At 33.1% G+C, this 15621-nt stretch overlaps 1 protein-coding gene across 2 annotated transcripts in view; it reads left to right on the plus strand.

Moving 5' to 3' along the window:
- Nucleotides 1-15621, plus strand: part of CACNA2D1 (calcium voltage-gated channel auxiliary subunit alpha2delta 1) — a 501786-nt gene that overhangs the window by 445036 nt on the left and 41129 nt on the right. For both annotated transcript variants that reach the window (XM_059396947.1, XM_059396946.1), the window contains exons 19-22: nt 6998-7069; nt 8556-8627; nt 11161-11222; nt 15135-15211. In XM_059396947.1, coding sequence (XP_059252930.1) covers nt 6998-7069; nt 8556-8627; nt 11161-11222; nt 15135-15211 — 283 coding nt within the window. The remainder of the gene's footprint in view (nt 1-6997; nt 7070-8555; nt 8628-11160; nt 11223-15134; nt 15212-15621) is intronic.

The raw sequence follows: 15621 nt of genomic DNA on the forward strand, positions 1-15621 counted from the left end.
AACGTTAATGGATGACAAGACCACAGGTTATAGTATATGAAAGTGTGAAAGCAGGTCTCATTTTTCTCTTCCCAATTCAGCTATCCCATATTTCTATCGAATTTTTAACTAACCAGTATTCACACCTCAGAGACCGCCATTATCGCCCTGCCTGAGTTCACACATCCCACTTGGGATTGTCATTAAGGCGGGAAGGTAGTGAGGAGATTGCCCCAGATGGGTGTGAACCTGGTAAGTATAAGTAATACTCCTCTGTGCTCAGGCCACCTGTTCTGACACCCTTTTTTTCTGGTAATTATCTCAACTTTTCATCTCCCAGAGAGCTTTTCTTTTCACTTTGGACAGGCTTATAAAACTCTGAATGAAAATCAGTTAAGTAAAACTCCACGGGACAGGCTTCAGAAATGAGCCTGGTGGTGGGTATTAAGGAGGGCACGTATTGCATGGAGCACTGGGTGTGGTGCATAAACAATGAATGCTGGAACACTGTGAAAAAAAATGGGAAGTGTTTATTCATCAGGGAGTTGTGCAGAAGGGATAAAATTCCATAGATAAACCATTTTATCCTAATCTTTATGCCAAGATATAAAATATTTTCCTACATATCTCCTCCAACTTATTTCACTTTCCATTAGTGCTTCACAGGTGGGGTGAATATATATTTATCTAGAAGCAAAAAGTGGCACAACCTTCCTATATTACGTAGTTGTAATTTATAAGCATCTTCAAGATACTGTTTAACTTTGAAGATCATTCTGAAGATACTTTAACCCATGCTGGAGAGAAATACATTGGAATTTAGGTTTACTACCTTCTTTTCCTTAGCCATGGGAAATTAATGTTCGTGATATTTTAGGGCATACAGAAGTGGGTGCATAACACATACATTTAATATTGAGTCATTTAAATGTTCCAGTCAATGATAATTAAGAACCACTGAAATTGAAAACAAAACCATACTAAGTGATTACAATAAATGGTGCCAATTTTAATTCTACTTTGGAAGGTCCATATAAAATCCATCGTGATGTAAATATTAGCTAATCAAATGTAGCTCCTGATCACCCTGCATTATTTCTCAGTGGCTTTTTAAAAATTATAAATGTAGTATAGGCATTTTTCCCATTATAATGAATCTATCACAGCTCTTTATAAACATGTCTATTACATTCTTCTTAATGAAGTTATTTATGATTAGCTAAACAGTCTATGATTTTGTCACAGTTGAAAATTTCTTTCTAAATCATTCTTAAGATTTTTTTAAAAATTTGCAATATTATTCTTTGGTCTTTGTATATCCAGTATATTTTCAATTATATTTCCACAACTGAAGTGATTTAAAAGCAGTAACAATATTATGTGCTGAAGGGTGTGAAGGATCCCCATTTTTATGATGGTAGGTCTTAACCCCTTCCCCCAAAGGAACTTTATTATTTAGACAAAAAAATAAAAAAGAATAATGAGAATAATGCACATATGATATATAGATATAAATCTATCACTCGGAGGCAGTAATTTGAAAAACGTTTTCCCCTTCTATACACTCTACTAATAACCAGTATTTATGGAGACTTTTTTTTTTTTTTACTCTTTGATGTTAACATACATTTGGCTCAGATTTGGAATAATTTACTAAAACTCATAAAATTACAATGAGAATATAAATTCTATAGAAACTCCTATTATAGCCCAAGTGATTTTTCTTCAAGAGTATGTCAGCTTTTCATATTTTTATATAGGAAATTGTTATAAGCAAGTATGCAACAAAGATATTTAGAAAATGTTATTTTACAGAACCATTAAAGTATGTTTGAATAATCAATGAGTTCTTTTTTCTGAAATTCATGGTTGTGAATTAAAGATGCTTGTGAATTCTCATCATCAGATAAAACGTGGTGATTTCTATTTTGTGGGTGATGGTACATGCTATACAGGTAGATAAGAGAACCTCATAAAAGGACCATACAGTGTAAGATTTTAGAAATTGACAAGTACAAAGGACCCATATGGTAACAGCTAGTGTACTAACAAAATTATTCTCCATCTGTTCATCAGAAATATACCAGTAGAAATAAAGGAAGATAATGCTCTGTTTCTGTAGTAACCCTTATTATTTAACAAGGTCAAAGTTTAGTGTTATTACAAGTATTCTTTGCTGAGCGTCTTGTGTTTGCTTCCTGAAACTATAATCTTAAAATATTTCAGTATAATTTTGTAGTTTGTAGAAGGCAGTATGAGTATCCTTTAAAAAGACTTGGTAACAGGAAATAAAGTAGCTATAAAACTTTGTTTATCTAATTTTCTAAGGATTCACTACTTCTCAGAGCATACCGTGACCACATTTTAACATATACTGGATTATGTATACTGTTTTGTTTCCAAACGCATTTTCAATTTCTTCCATTTTGTCTCATGGAAATAACCAGATCAGGTATACTTACTAGATACCTAATTTTGGTCAATCCTAAGAAATATTTATTGGACAGGAAATTGGACATAATCTTTTATTTTTTAGAAGTCAGTATTTTAGAATTCAATATTTAAAATAAGTCTACAAAAATTATAAAAAATAGAATACATTTACAGTGTTAGGATTAAATTCTCCTTTAGTTCCATGGATAAAACATTTGGTAACACTTCAGAAAACAAGGCACAAATTTTAGGGGTTTAATATTAACACTTTTCAGTATCCTATAGTATTTATATTTGAACACATTTGAATCATGTAAATTCTAAAATTTGCTTTTTTTTTTTCTTTTAATCAGCATAAAAGTTGTCTGGGACAAACTATCTTTCTCACTTCCCAAATATGTATTTCTTTGGAGGAAAAAAAATGGAAAATAAGGAGTCATTTTGCTAAACATTTTTTTTGAGTATTTCTACGAACATAAATTTTTTTATTCACCACAAATATTTTTAAACTTTCATTTTATTTGTTGACTCATCATGAACTCTGTGGTACCTCTTTCTGATCAAGGAACTATCATAAAATTGACTGTAGGGTAGAAGCCTTACCTGTGTTGATACATAGCACGATGAATTACCATCTTTCTGTTGCTTCAGCCTATTGGTGTAGGTATACCAACAATTAATTTAAGAAAAAGGAGACCCAATGTTCAGGTAACTGTGAATGAAGTTAGCAGTGGCTTCAAATTTGCTAAATCAGAGTTGAGATTAAGCTTCTCTTCCTAAAAGCATATGATTAATGCTGCCTTTCCTGACCTCAAGCTTCCAGAGCATGAGTTGGAGATGAGCATCATTCCTCAATAAACTGGAGCAAAAATGTTATTAATGATGGCAGAGGGTATGCATTTGCTAACTCAAGATTGCTGGCAAATTGTGTAATTCATTAATCAGAGCAATCATAATGAGATGGCCTCTAAAAATAAATTTGTTATTAAATATTGTGACATTAGTGTCAAATCCATGTAATCCTAACAATTGTTTGTAAAATTAACTTCTAAGTGGAAATAAAAATGCAATTCTGATGGGGTAGTTTCTGTAAATCATAAAATTTAAGCCAAATTTCTTTGTATTTCTAAAGTGTATTTGGGGATTAGACGTTAGAAAAATTTCCCTTAAGCTAACTAACATGTCCAGAATTGCAAATAAAGGTGCATTTTTATTGCCTGACAAGCTCATGGCAAAATCTTTTCTCTTTTGTCAGCAAAATTTAAATGTTATTTTAGGTATGCATATTTCTATAGTTACACTAAAAATCATCAGAAAGGATACTTCTCCAGTTTAGTGCAGTAGAGTAAGGGAATTAGTACAGTAAAACAATTTCAGAATTCTAAAGGAAGCTCAGTGTGACTTAATGTTTTATATATAAGTCTGTCATTGCTTTAAAATAAAATTAATGATATAGTGAAGATGTGGTATGATAGTAAGAAGACATTATTAAACTGTGAACTAGTAAAACAGAATTTTACGTTAGTTGTACTTAACAGCTAATACTGTATCTTTGAGGAGTTCATTAAACCCCATCTTACTTTAATTTCTTAACCTGAAAAGCAGGAGGATTGAACTAAGAATAATTTGTTTCTTTTTATCCTACGTTGTATGTTCCCCCAGGAAATTAAATATACATGTTGATCTCCAGCTCCCTCTCCTGCAAATTCTGGTTTAATATGCCCAGGGATGGGACCCAGGTTAATGAATAGTGTTTCAAGTTTTCCAGGTTGTTCTCAAGTGCAGAGACCCTTCGGGTTTCTTGTAGCTCTAGAATTCTGTGCATTCTGATCATCATGTTGTTGTATCAGTCTTCATGTCTTTTATGATAACTGTAGAGGTTAAAATTCTATTTACGTCTTATCTTGATTTATTCAATTGTTTTATATTACTCTCCTTGCATGCTTCTTTTTGTGTATTCAATGATACTTTTTACATTCATGTACATTTTAGTGAATTTTCATTTTTATTGAACTTTCAAAAAAATTGCATGTAAATATTAGGATATAATTTGAAAATAAACAACCTGAAAAATGGTTTGTTTTATTTTCCTTTTCCTTCTAAGGAAAGCTGGAATGGCAAACTGGTGACCACACAAGATTTTTGAATTTGGAAAAATATTATTTGAAGTAGATAGTAATTTTCATAATTTTCTAAATTATTTCTAAATAGTATTTTCTAAATACTATTAAGTATTTCCATTTAAAATTTGTGTAAAAACATTCTGCCTGCTTTAGTTCTACAAATGATGTTGTTTTTATGTCAGCTGATGTTAAAATTTTGTACATGAGGAATATTGGATATTAAAATACCAAACAAATTAAAAGACAGAAGGGACTTGATTCCCTTCTTGGGAATCAAGACTTGCTTGGTGCTTTTTTTTTTACTAGAAGATTCTACTTCCGGGTTTTTCAATCATTGTGCCTGTGATTGGTCTTTTAAAAAATGGTCAGTTAGCTTGCCATTTAAAAAGTACAAGTTATGCATTGACATTTTGCTTTTATGATTTCATTCTCTTTTCTGTGTCTTTATGTGTTGGATTGGGACATGATCTTCATATTGCCAATTCTTCCTGATAATGCCTCCTCCATGCATGCTGTTTGGGTCTGGTCATGCTATGCCTTATCCATTGCATGTAAGATAATATTCTCATTTATGTTTATACTTTATCATTTTGATTATCTTGACTTTGTTTTGCAGTGAGTGTGTTGAATTTTTAATGCTGTTATGGTGTTGTGTGAAGATGATTTATTTCAGGGGACTTTAAAGAAGCAATTCTGAATTAATATTGTCCACTTTAGAGTATCCTTTTGCTAGTGACTTCCTTGGTTTGGTATTTTAAGTAAAGGATTATAATTATTTTTGGTATTGATTTTTATTTTCTCCTTATGAAATATGCTACATGTCCAATGAATATTTCTTCTGAGGCAATATGTTGCTGTCCAAACAGTGGTCAGTATTATCACCCTATTAAACAATCTCATACTCATTTTAGTATTCTAGACCCTTCTGACTCCAGATATCAAGCTCATGAGCAGTGAATATTTTTTTTAATAAAAGTGCCAGACACAGTTGAGATTGTTTTTTCATTTGCCTTTAAGAATACCCATTCACCAAAACATGGGAATCATAAACTTTGATTATTTAAATAGAGTTATTCCTTGAAGGAAGGCATTTTTTTTCTCAATTATAAAATAAACACGTGCCATATATAATGTCATTCAGTGTTTGAAATAAGTGTTTAGTTTTAACACATTTTTAATTACTATTATTGTTTTAGGTAGTCCTCCTAAAACTGTTTAAAATAGTGATAATCTGGTTCATTTGGTGGTTTAAGAAAATTAAAAATTTAAAAAAAATAATGATAATCTGAACATGTTTTAGAAGAGCCCGTGATGCTGAAATCATTAAAATTCCAGTGACCTTGTGCTAATACAGAATAATTTGTATTTTTTACTTCTATCTCATTAAATACCATGTTGTGGTGGTATTTATTTTAGTAAACATTAAAAACCTAGTTTCTAAAATTAAGTAGTTGTAAAACTGTGGATGCCTGTTAGGACTGTATTATTGTAATAAACTTTGATATTCTTTTACGGCATGTTCTATAACTTAGCTTTGTTACAATAGCCTCAGTGTATTTTTGTTTATCAAATAATTGAATAAGTTCATTTTATGATTGAAAAAGTTTTTTAAGTGTCATCTGAGGTGAATTTGCAAGGCTAACAGTTTTATATGATATATTTATGTAAATAAAGAATCTGCCTTGTTCCCCAGTTAATTGTCCTTATTATTACACACCAGCAAGAAGAAGCAGTAGGAGATGCAAAGCAGGAGACCGTATTTAGTGAACCCAAGGGTTATTATTTTAGTTATATTTTAATTACAATAGCTTATCTTTATTCAAGTGCTTGGGACTTGACCACAAATTTTACCTTAGAAGGTTTATTTAATTTGACTTGCTAAAATATGTCACATTTCTGAGATTCCAATATATGAAGTAAACTTGGATTTTTTTAATGCTTCTTAAGAATATGCTAGGAAGAGTTAGTTTCACATAGCAAATTCAAACGTAGTTTTTAAAAGATTTTCCCTCATATTACTTCTTTTTATAGAATATGAAGTGTGAATTACTTTTATGTTGCCTGGTCTAACTGCCAAATATGTTATCCACAAGGGTTTATTTTGCTCCTTTCCAATCCTAATTAAAGGAAAGAAAGTTGTGAGTAGACCTTCAACTGTCTGGTTCTCATAGAACTCGTAATTACAAATGTAGTATCTAACACAGCACTCAAAATGAAACTGTCTTTGGTTGGTGTCAAATTAAAATTTTCCTGCTACACCTAAAGCCCAAATCCCTAGCCTACTTATTGTTATTTTAAAATATATGTATAGGAGACCATATATGTTTATGTAGTTATTTAATATACCTTAGGTAAGTAACATCTATGGAATTATTTTCATATTTGAATATACATTAAATTATTTATATATAGCATCTTTTTACAATGTTGTATATGCTTAATTATTATTATTTTCTGTGTAGAACCCCAAATCTCAGGAGCCAGTAACTTTGGATTTCCTTGATGCAGAATTAGAGAATGACATTAAGGTGGAGGTGAGTGAACTCCTGAGTAGTACTCTCGGGCCCAATGCCGAGGCTCATCCGTCCCACAGTACCCGTTGAACAGCTTCACTGTGTTAGCTTCTCTCCTAGGTACTAGGTGCACAGTGATGAATGTTCTTTGTTTTTTAAAATATCTAGATCTTGGGCTCTCTCATCCAAACAGTCATATGGAAAGGAATCAATATTTTAATTTGGGTGTGACATTAGTTTGTTCCTTTCTCATTCCATACATAGAGATGTTTCAGTATTTCAGTACAAATGTAACTTGTAAATTTCAGTACACAAAGTAGAGATTGAGGACATTGCTGTAGAGTTGGAAGAAAAGTTGGAGGGCATCTAACCACCCAAAAAGCAACCTGAGGAGAATATCTGCCATGTTTGTCTTAGTACCCTTGACCCAGAAATTTCAATTTTATTCCAAAACCAAAATTGCATGTCATTTCCTCTGAAAGGACCTTCTATAATAGTGAGGATAAAAATTAAAAATAACGATATTTATTAAGTACATAATGTGGATCGGTCAGTCATAGATTCTCAAGAGCCTTTGAAGTAAGTACTGTCATTATATGATCATTATTTGTCATACTGAGGTATGTTTTAAGTCCAGAAGGTTAAAAAGCCTGTATCTGGCTACTCAGCCAGGAAGTAGCAGGACAGGTATTTGAACCAGGCTCTTGTGCTTCAGAGCAAAGATTTTTAAGATTCTTGTAAATGGATGAACTTTGCTCATCTATGCAAAGGCCACCACATTTCTTCTAGAATTTGTCAGAGAGTGTTTAATATAAACTTGCTTTACAGCATTTTCCACATTGACTCCCTCATTATAGAACAACAATTTAATTATTATTACTACCCAAGACCAAGGCTAGTGCCAGGATGTCTTAGGTGTTTAATGAATGTTTGCTATAAATTATTTCAAAATGAGAGTAGGATCATGTAATGTTGCAGAGTGTGGTCTTTGGATCCTCATGCCATGGGGTGACTGTAATAATACTATCTAACCTGTTATGGCTCAGTTTCCCCTCTGTCAGTCCCATAAAGTAATTGCCCATTCTTTCATTAACATTTAAAAAATTAATGATGAGACTCTGAAAAACAACCTGAGGGATTTGAAGGGGCGGAGGGTGGGAGGTTGGGGGAACCAGGTGGCAGGTACGAGAAAGGGCACGGATTGCATGGAGTACTGGGTGTGGTGCAAAAACAATGAATACTGTTATGCTGAAAAGAAATAAAAAAATTAAAAAAATTAATGATGAGGATACTTAATTAAGGATGCCTCTATTATTATGACTATAATGGGATAACTTTTAAAAAGAATATACCCAAAGACAACTGCAACTACTAGTATAACCACCCTACTATTTTTATTCATTCTCTTCTAAAACAAGGTATAAACCTTAAGAAACCAGTACTTTTAATCACACTTTGGTAATCAATTGAATACTTGCAATAAAGCGATTCTTTCCTCTTCCTGTAGATTCGAAATAAAATGATCGATGGAGAGAGTGGAGAAAAAACATTTAGAACTCTGGTTAAATCTCAAGATGAGGTAAGGATTGAGTCAGGCTTACTCTTAAGTAAAATGTATAGATCAATAATGATATTGGTAGTTTGTCTTTCCTGTTAAAGCAGTATTTATAAAACAGATGTCTCAGTAAATACATGTTTTTAAGACTTTCTTTGCTGAAGGATATTTTAAATATATTTTAAACTCTTTAATATTTGTTAAATATTTTGCTTTATGTTTCTTGATGTTGTTTTACATTTTATCAACACTATGTTCTTGAAAATTGTCATCATAGAAAATAGAGCACCAAATTTAATGTTGTGCCATCTTCTCTTAGGTCATTTCAGTCATGCAAAATTGAAGTTAATATTTAATACTGTATGCATTAAATGACCTGTGCATGCACATGTTCTAATTGTTGAGTTTCATATATTTTGGTTTTTTGTTGTTGTTATTTGTCTACTTTTGTTTGGCTTATCTTCCTTCACTATTTATGCACTTTATAATTCCTTGCATTTAAATCTGAAATTAAATCAAGGGGTAGCACAACTATACCCGTAAATTACTGGTACAGATATATAATACACATATTGTTTTACATTGATGTAGAAGAACTCTGTACAAGAGCAGTGTGTCTATCCATTATCAGTCGTATGTGGAGTAAATACACAGACATTAATATATTTGAATATTTGAAAAATACACAGAATCCAGAGGCTTTGGAGCCTGGAAATTTAAGTGTTTTTGTTTAACTTCTAACCTTTCCCTCACAGTGCCATTATTTTAAATGTAAACATTTCTTTTGAATTCCTCAGCAGATCTTTCTCTAAGATGGGAGCTAGGATCCAAATAGGATCCTCCATTAGCACTTGGCTTTTCTCACTTAATATCATTAGGAGTCCCCATTACCAGAAGACAGGAGGAGGTATATATCAATTTCAGTCATTGTTGAAACTTCAATTCTCTTTCCTTAGACTGTAGCCATGTTCTTTACCCATCCACTCTTTGAGGAAAGATGTAAACCATTAAGCAGTTCTGCCGACTTTTCCGTGTTGTTCTGCCAAGAACTCTTTACCCTGCATATTCTTTCCTCAACTTTAAATTAATTTTGTTTATATTAAGTCACACTGATGTTTTCCTCCTTTAGTTTACCATAAATTCCTCTAACCAATAGGTAGACTTTTCTTATTAACCATCTAACCACTTGCAGACTTTTCTTATTAATAATATTGAAAGAAAATATATCTTGTATGTTTACTTTTTTAATCTGATATACTGTTTTTTAACTTGCTGAACATCACTAATTTGACATTTTTTTTTAAAGATTTTATTTTTTATTTATTTGGCAGACAGAGATCACAAGTAGGCAGAGAGGCAGGCAGAGAGAGAGAGAGAGGAGGAAGCAGGGGCTCCATCCCAAGACCCTGGGATCATGACCTGAGCTGAAGGCAGAGGCTTTAACCCACTGAGCCACCCAGGCACCCCTTGACATTTTTTTTATGAGTGGTATGAAACACATGAACATTATTTCTTTTCTTTTTTAAGGATCGCACTAGTCCAAAAACCTCATCAGTTCCTGTTCTCCCTCCCTCCATCCTCCACACACGTAAACCAGAGGAATATTTGATGAATAAAGCAGCATGTATGATTGCTATAAAATGAATTTGGCATCATACATTTCCTTCATCCTGTCAATTTAGATTTTTTAGAAGATTTATATATTTTTATTTCATCCATAAATTGTAGAACAGAATAGTATTTTGTCCAGAGGTTGATTAAATTAGACAGTGATTGTAAAGTGCTTAGTGTATTGGCTAAAATGAAGTAACATATCAGTGAAGATTATTGTTCTATGAGGATGATAAAGCTGGAGAGAACTAGAAAAATGTGAAAATGCATATATGCCATCACTATACCTAATGAAAGAATGAATGATAATTTCTTTACTAGTATTCAGTAGCGACGTATGAAGAATTTTGTATCCATCAAGGTGTTGAGCTCTGTACTTCCTTTCCCTGGTAGATTTGGTTGTTTTTCTGACCCTCACTGATACAAAGTAATTAATTTTCTTTGATAAATGCTATAAAAATGGCTTAATAAGAACAGTAATATGCTAACCATATGTTTGGATCTAGAAACAGTGCGATAACTTCCTGAGATTACCAGTTTCTCACAAACACACTCTAGTGTGAATATATCTGAGGCTTATCTAATAGATCCTGGTCCTATTTTATTATTAAAATTTGTTTTTTAGAAAATTTTTTCAAAGGTTTGAAGTAAATAATTCAACATGAATTACTAAGATTTTGCACTTGAGAATCTTTAAAAGTCATGTGCAGGTATTTATTTTTGTCCTAAAATTTTGCTTTACTCACATGCAGACACACACACGCGCACACACACACACACATACACACACACACCCATAACAATTAATAAATGTAGAATAGATCATTTGTGAGGGAGGCTATTGAATGACCACAGAATTTATAAATAAATTTTAGTGTTCTGCTTTTCATATAAGTTCACATAGGTTTTATAATGTGGTAACAACCATATCAAACTTTTTTTGTAGAGGTACATTGACAAAGGAAACAGGACATACACATGGACTCCTGTGAATGGAACAGATTACAGGTAACTAATTAGATTTACATATGCACTGTATAGAAGAGTTTTCTGTTGGGTGTCTTTCACCTATTTCTATTAGCAATTTTTGCAATAGATAAATATTAAGACCTTGCATTTTTAGAAACTGTTTTCATTATAATTAAAACAGAAAAGTTATTCTTTCAAGTGTAAAAATGTATTAAAATTATAGCTCTGATTTTCAAAATGGAAAAGATGGAAAAAAGCTAGGATTATAAAATTTAGAAATGAAAACTTGCGTGATATAAATCCATTTGATCATTTTGCATATATATGTTAGCAATAATTAATGTCGACAAAACCCCCTAATACTTAGTTTGTAGTTACTGCTTCCACTGATTTCTTCATTTAAATTGTCAGTTAGTTTTCACTGCTTACATTTAGGTAGCAAATTAACTTAAAACTTGTCACATCATAACATGATCTGATATAAAATGCTCAATCAACACAATTTTCCTCCATGCGTGGCAAGTCCATGATATCCTGAGCACTCCCGTGGACAGGGCCTTGGAAAGCTGGACAGACTAATACCCTATAGTTCCTTGAAATTTCTCTCTGCTTCACTCATTGAGCATTTCCTTTGCTTTCTTGGTCTAACTCTTCTCTGAGGTCATAGCTTCCCCTGTGGTCCTATCCCTCATGCTCATAACACTGAGGTTGATAGGAATATTTCCTTCTTGGTACTCATTAGCTCTTCCTCTTCTCTGAAATCCCCATCTCTAAATCTAAGTCATTTTCTTTGCATTCCTGTAGGATTTCACTTTCTGGCTTGCTGTTAATCACTCATTCATGTAGATCACTATTTCTCATGCTATTTTTGACATACCCACACTTTCTTAAAACAAAATTTATTTCCTAAATCACCTTTAAAAAAGATTTCAAAATGCAAGCTTAAAATTTTTATTATTAGATTTCCCAGATCTAGAATTATTCTGCCAAATTATTGAAAATTTTTGTAAATGCTGGGTCTCAGATTTCTCTATTTAACTCGTTCTGAGCTCGTAATAGAGAGTTTGCAGATGGGCCAGGTCCGTGGCCCACACTGAAACAACATGGACATTGATGAGTTTTTTAGTACTTGGACTCTCAGTTTATCTCCTCTTTACTGTGTGGGAAAGTGTTCCCTGCCTTTTTTCTTAGATGAACAAACTCTAAAGTAGAAGAAACTGGATCCCTTTAACCTTGACAATGAGTCAACAGTAATGGCAGTCATAATTTTTTAAAATTGTCATTATACCTTGCTTTAAATGTGTTCGTAAAAGTTTCACAAATATCCCCTACATTCAACCTCTTTCCCTCACACACGGTGATGGGACTGATTGTGGCCAGATTAATACCCCAATTCTGAGTATGTCATTCCTTGTTCATAAACCTTCATTTTGTTCCCATTTTCCTCCAGGTTAAACTGGGACTTCCAAGTCTGATTTTCTCATCTCACATTTCTCTCCCAGCCCATGTGCATGTTGGGTCTCTCCCTGTCCATCCCACACTGTCGCTGCTCTCTGAACGGTCCCGACTTTTCCACTTTGGCATGTTTTCCTCACACATTCCCTACCCAGATGTACCACTTGGGTCCAGATTTGGTCTGTTTTCATTAAAAGTACTTCCCTGAATCGGTGTATAAATAAATGCACAAGTAACAGTGTAGAGCAAAATAGAACATCTCTGTTGGAGAAGAAAAGGAAATGGCATGTTTTGACTTAATGAACAAAGTTCCAAATTTCATTTAGTGATTTTTGTCTTTATAAGCCTTGATGTAATTCAGTTATCACAGTTGAATTATAGTAATTAATTATTTTTATAGACTGCTCTTTTTTTCACGGAGAATTTAATTTTCTAGAAACATGATTGAGTTAAATAGGATGTTATAGTCCATTTAACTAAAGTAACCATGTGTATGTGAGTCACAAAAACATTGCATGGGCTCTCACATTCACCTGATGGCTGCTGGCTTTATTAGGCTTTAGTCCTTAGGAGAAAATAAAACAGCCTTGGGTCCACTGGTTTTATATGGGCAGAGACAGCAAACACTGCCCTACGACAGCATCATTGATGCAGAATGTTGGTAAAGATCTTACCTGCTAGATGTTGAAGAAAGAACCATTGCCTAGAGATGCAAGGAAATTAACTGTGACTGTATTTTTCTATAAAATGAAGTATAGCTTTTAATAACAGCCTGAGACGTGCAGGCCAATAAAATGTATATTTGATATGTCAGTTTTAAAACTTCTGTTGTGTTCCTCATGAGTTCCAACACTGTTTTTATGGTACGTGAGATGTAACCCAAGCTTAGAGAGTGACGCTGGGGCAGCCACATGATATAACATTATCGGTTTTAATTAGAAGTTTCTCTTAGCGATAAATGCTGATGGAGCAGTAAAAATGTCCTAATTTCCCTTGAGAGGAATTTGTAGGAGACAATCTTCAAATGCTCAGTAATTCTACTCTACATTTTATAAATGGCAAGTGAATCATGAAAGGTCATCTTGCTTTCAGACTAATTGCACTGCTTATTTTAATTTTAATCTCTGCCTCCACTTAAAGGAAGTTACCTATAAAAAGAATGGAGAGATTTTCATTAAATCTACATAACATTTTATTTCTCTGACCTTTTCCCATAAGGACAGTCTATGAATTACTTAATGAAGGAGAAAGATGTGGGAATTGGAGGTAACAAGCATCACTCATTTTGTTATCTTGACTGAATAATTAAATCGTAGGAAATAAACCTTTTTTTCCCCCTCTTTGTAGAGTGAATTTCTATCATATACGGTTGTAAGAAGGAAAACCGGAAATTCTATTTTTTTTTTCCCTGTTCTGTGTTTTCCAATTTAAAAAAAAGTAGATAGTAAGATTACAGTTTGGGGCCTGGAAAACATGAAACTTGAATGATTTAAAAGATCTGCAAACAGGCAGAAATATTCAGAAGCCTAGAAACACACACCTTTGCTTGTGCATTATGAAACTTGAGAGTAAATATTAAAAATGAGTGCCGAGTGTCTTGTTTGGTCATGTTAATCAAGAGTTGCTTTTTGAAAATACTTAGTTCCCTGGGAATCTTCTTCCCTCATTTTTTGTACCATTGGTTTCTAATTCTCCTTCAGTATTAAAGCATAGTGATTCATTTGCAAGTGTAAATGGAGATATGGAATAGTAGTTATGTCCTACACAAATACATTAGCCCTCTCAAGGGTAGAAGAATTACACGCAAGCGGTTGTATTATTTCAAACTGCGTAATAATCAAATATTCCAAGGTCTTATATGCTCTAAGAACCAATAGGGTGAGCAGGCAGTCTTTCTTAGTGATGTAAGGGGATCTGAATTTTCTTACCAGCAGACACTAGGGAATTTGCTTCAAGACTATAGTCTTAAAGTGGGAGGTCTTTAACCCTCAAAGGGGTATTTTTCAGATGATTTTATGCATCGTGTCGTAGAAATGGTAATACTTAACATTTGTAATTTTTAAATAGTGTACATTTGCCAGAGAGCACTTGAACATGGTTTATAATTCATGAAAGAGGGGTATCCAATTAGTATAGTATTTATTTTCTTTAAATGTAACCGTATATTCTCCATCTTTTCCAACACTCCAAGTGTTTCTGTACATGTTCCTGGAAATACAGTACACATGACATTTCTTTCTCAGCTAATTTGCGGGCACATTTAGTAGCTTAATTTCCTTGTGTCTCTTCTGATTCCCTACAACGTAGAGAACTGGAGGACTCTGGATTGCAAGACTGAATAAAGTACTCTATTCTCTGAGTTCATTTTCTTGTCATAGTAATATGTCTCTTCTTTCCCATGAGGAAGATCTTTGGATTTTCCATTAACTGGATGTGTCTTTTTTTTTTTTTTTAAGTTGTTTGTTTGTGTTTATGCTTCTCTTGTTTCTATTGCAGTTTGGCCTTGGTATTACCAACCTACAGTTTTTACTATATAAAAGCCAAAATAGAAGAGACAATAACTCAGGCCAGATGTAAGTACTGTGAAAGTGACCCCAGAGTCTATTTACCTCTTAGTATCAGATGTATAAATTTGTCTAGATTTTAGAATGCCCAAGGCCTATACATTTTAGTAGGTGTTACTACCAAATCTACAGCAATGATTCTAACCCATTCCAAACATGCAAGGAACAAGAAATATTCTACGTGGATAGAATATGAGCAGGTACCTGGTCTCACCGGCATCCCCACCACCCTACCCTGCCTCGCTTTGTGCTCATAGAATCATTGCAGTGCTGTGTTCTCTGTTGCTGTCATTTTAAGGGTCTGCTAGCTGGTGCAAAATGTTTCACATGGTCTCTACTCATGGCACTGTGCTAATAAGGCTTTAACTTTTCTTTTTCTAATTTTTTCTTTTTTTTTTTTTTTTTTTTTTTTTTTTTTG

The sequence above is a fragment of the Mustela nigripes genome, chromosome 4, assembly GCF_022355385.1.
Source record: "Mustela nigripes isolate SB6536 chromosome 4, MUSNIG.SB6536, whole genome shotgun sequence".
Taxonomy (NCBI): Eukaryota; Metazoa; Chordata; class Mammalia; order Carnivora; family Mustelidae; genus Mustela; species Mustela nigripes.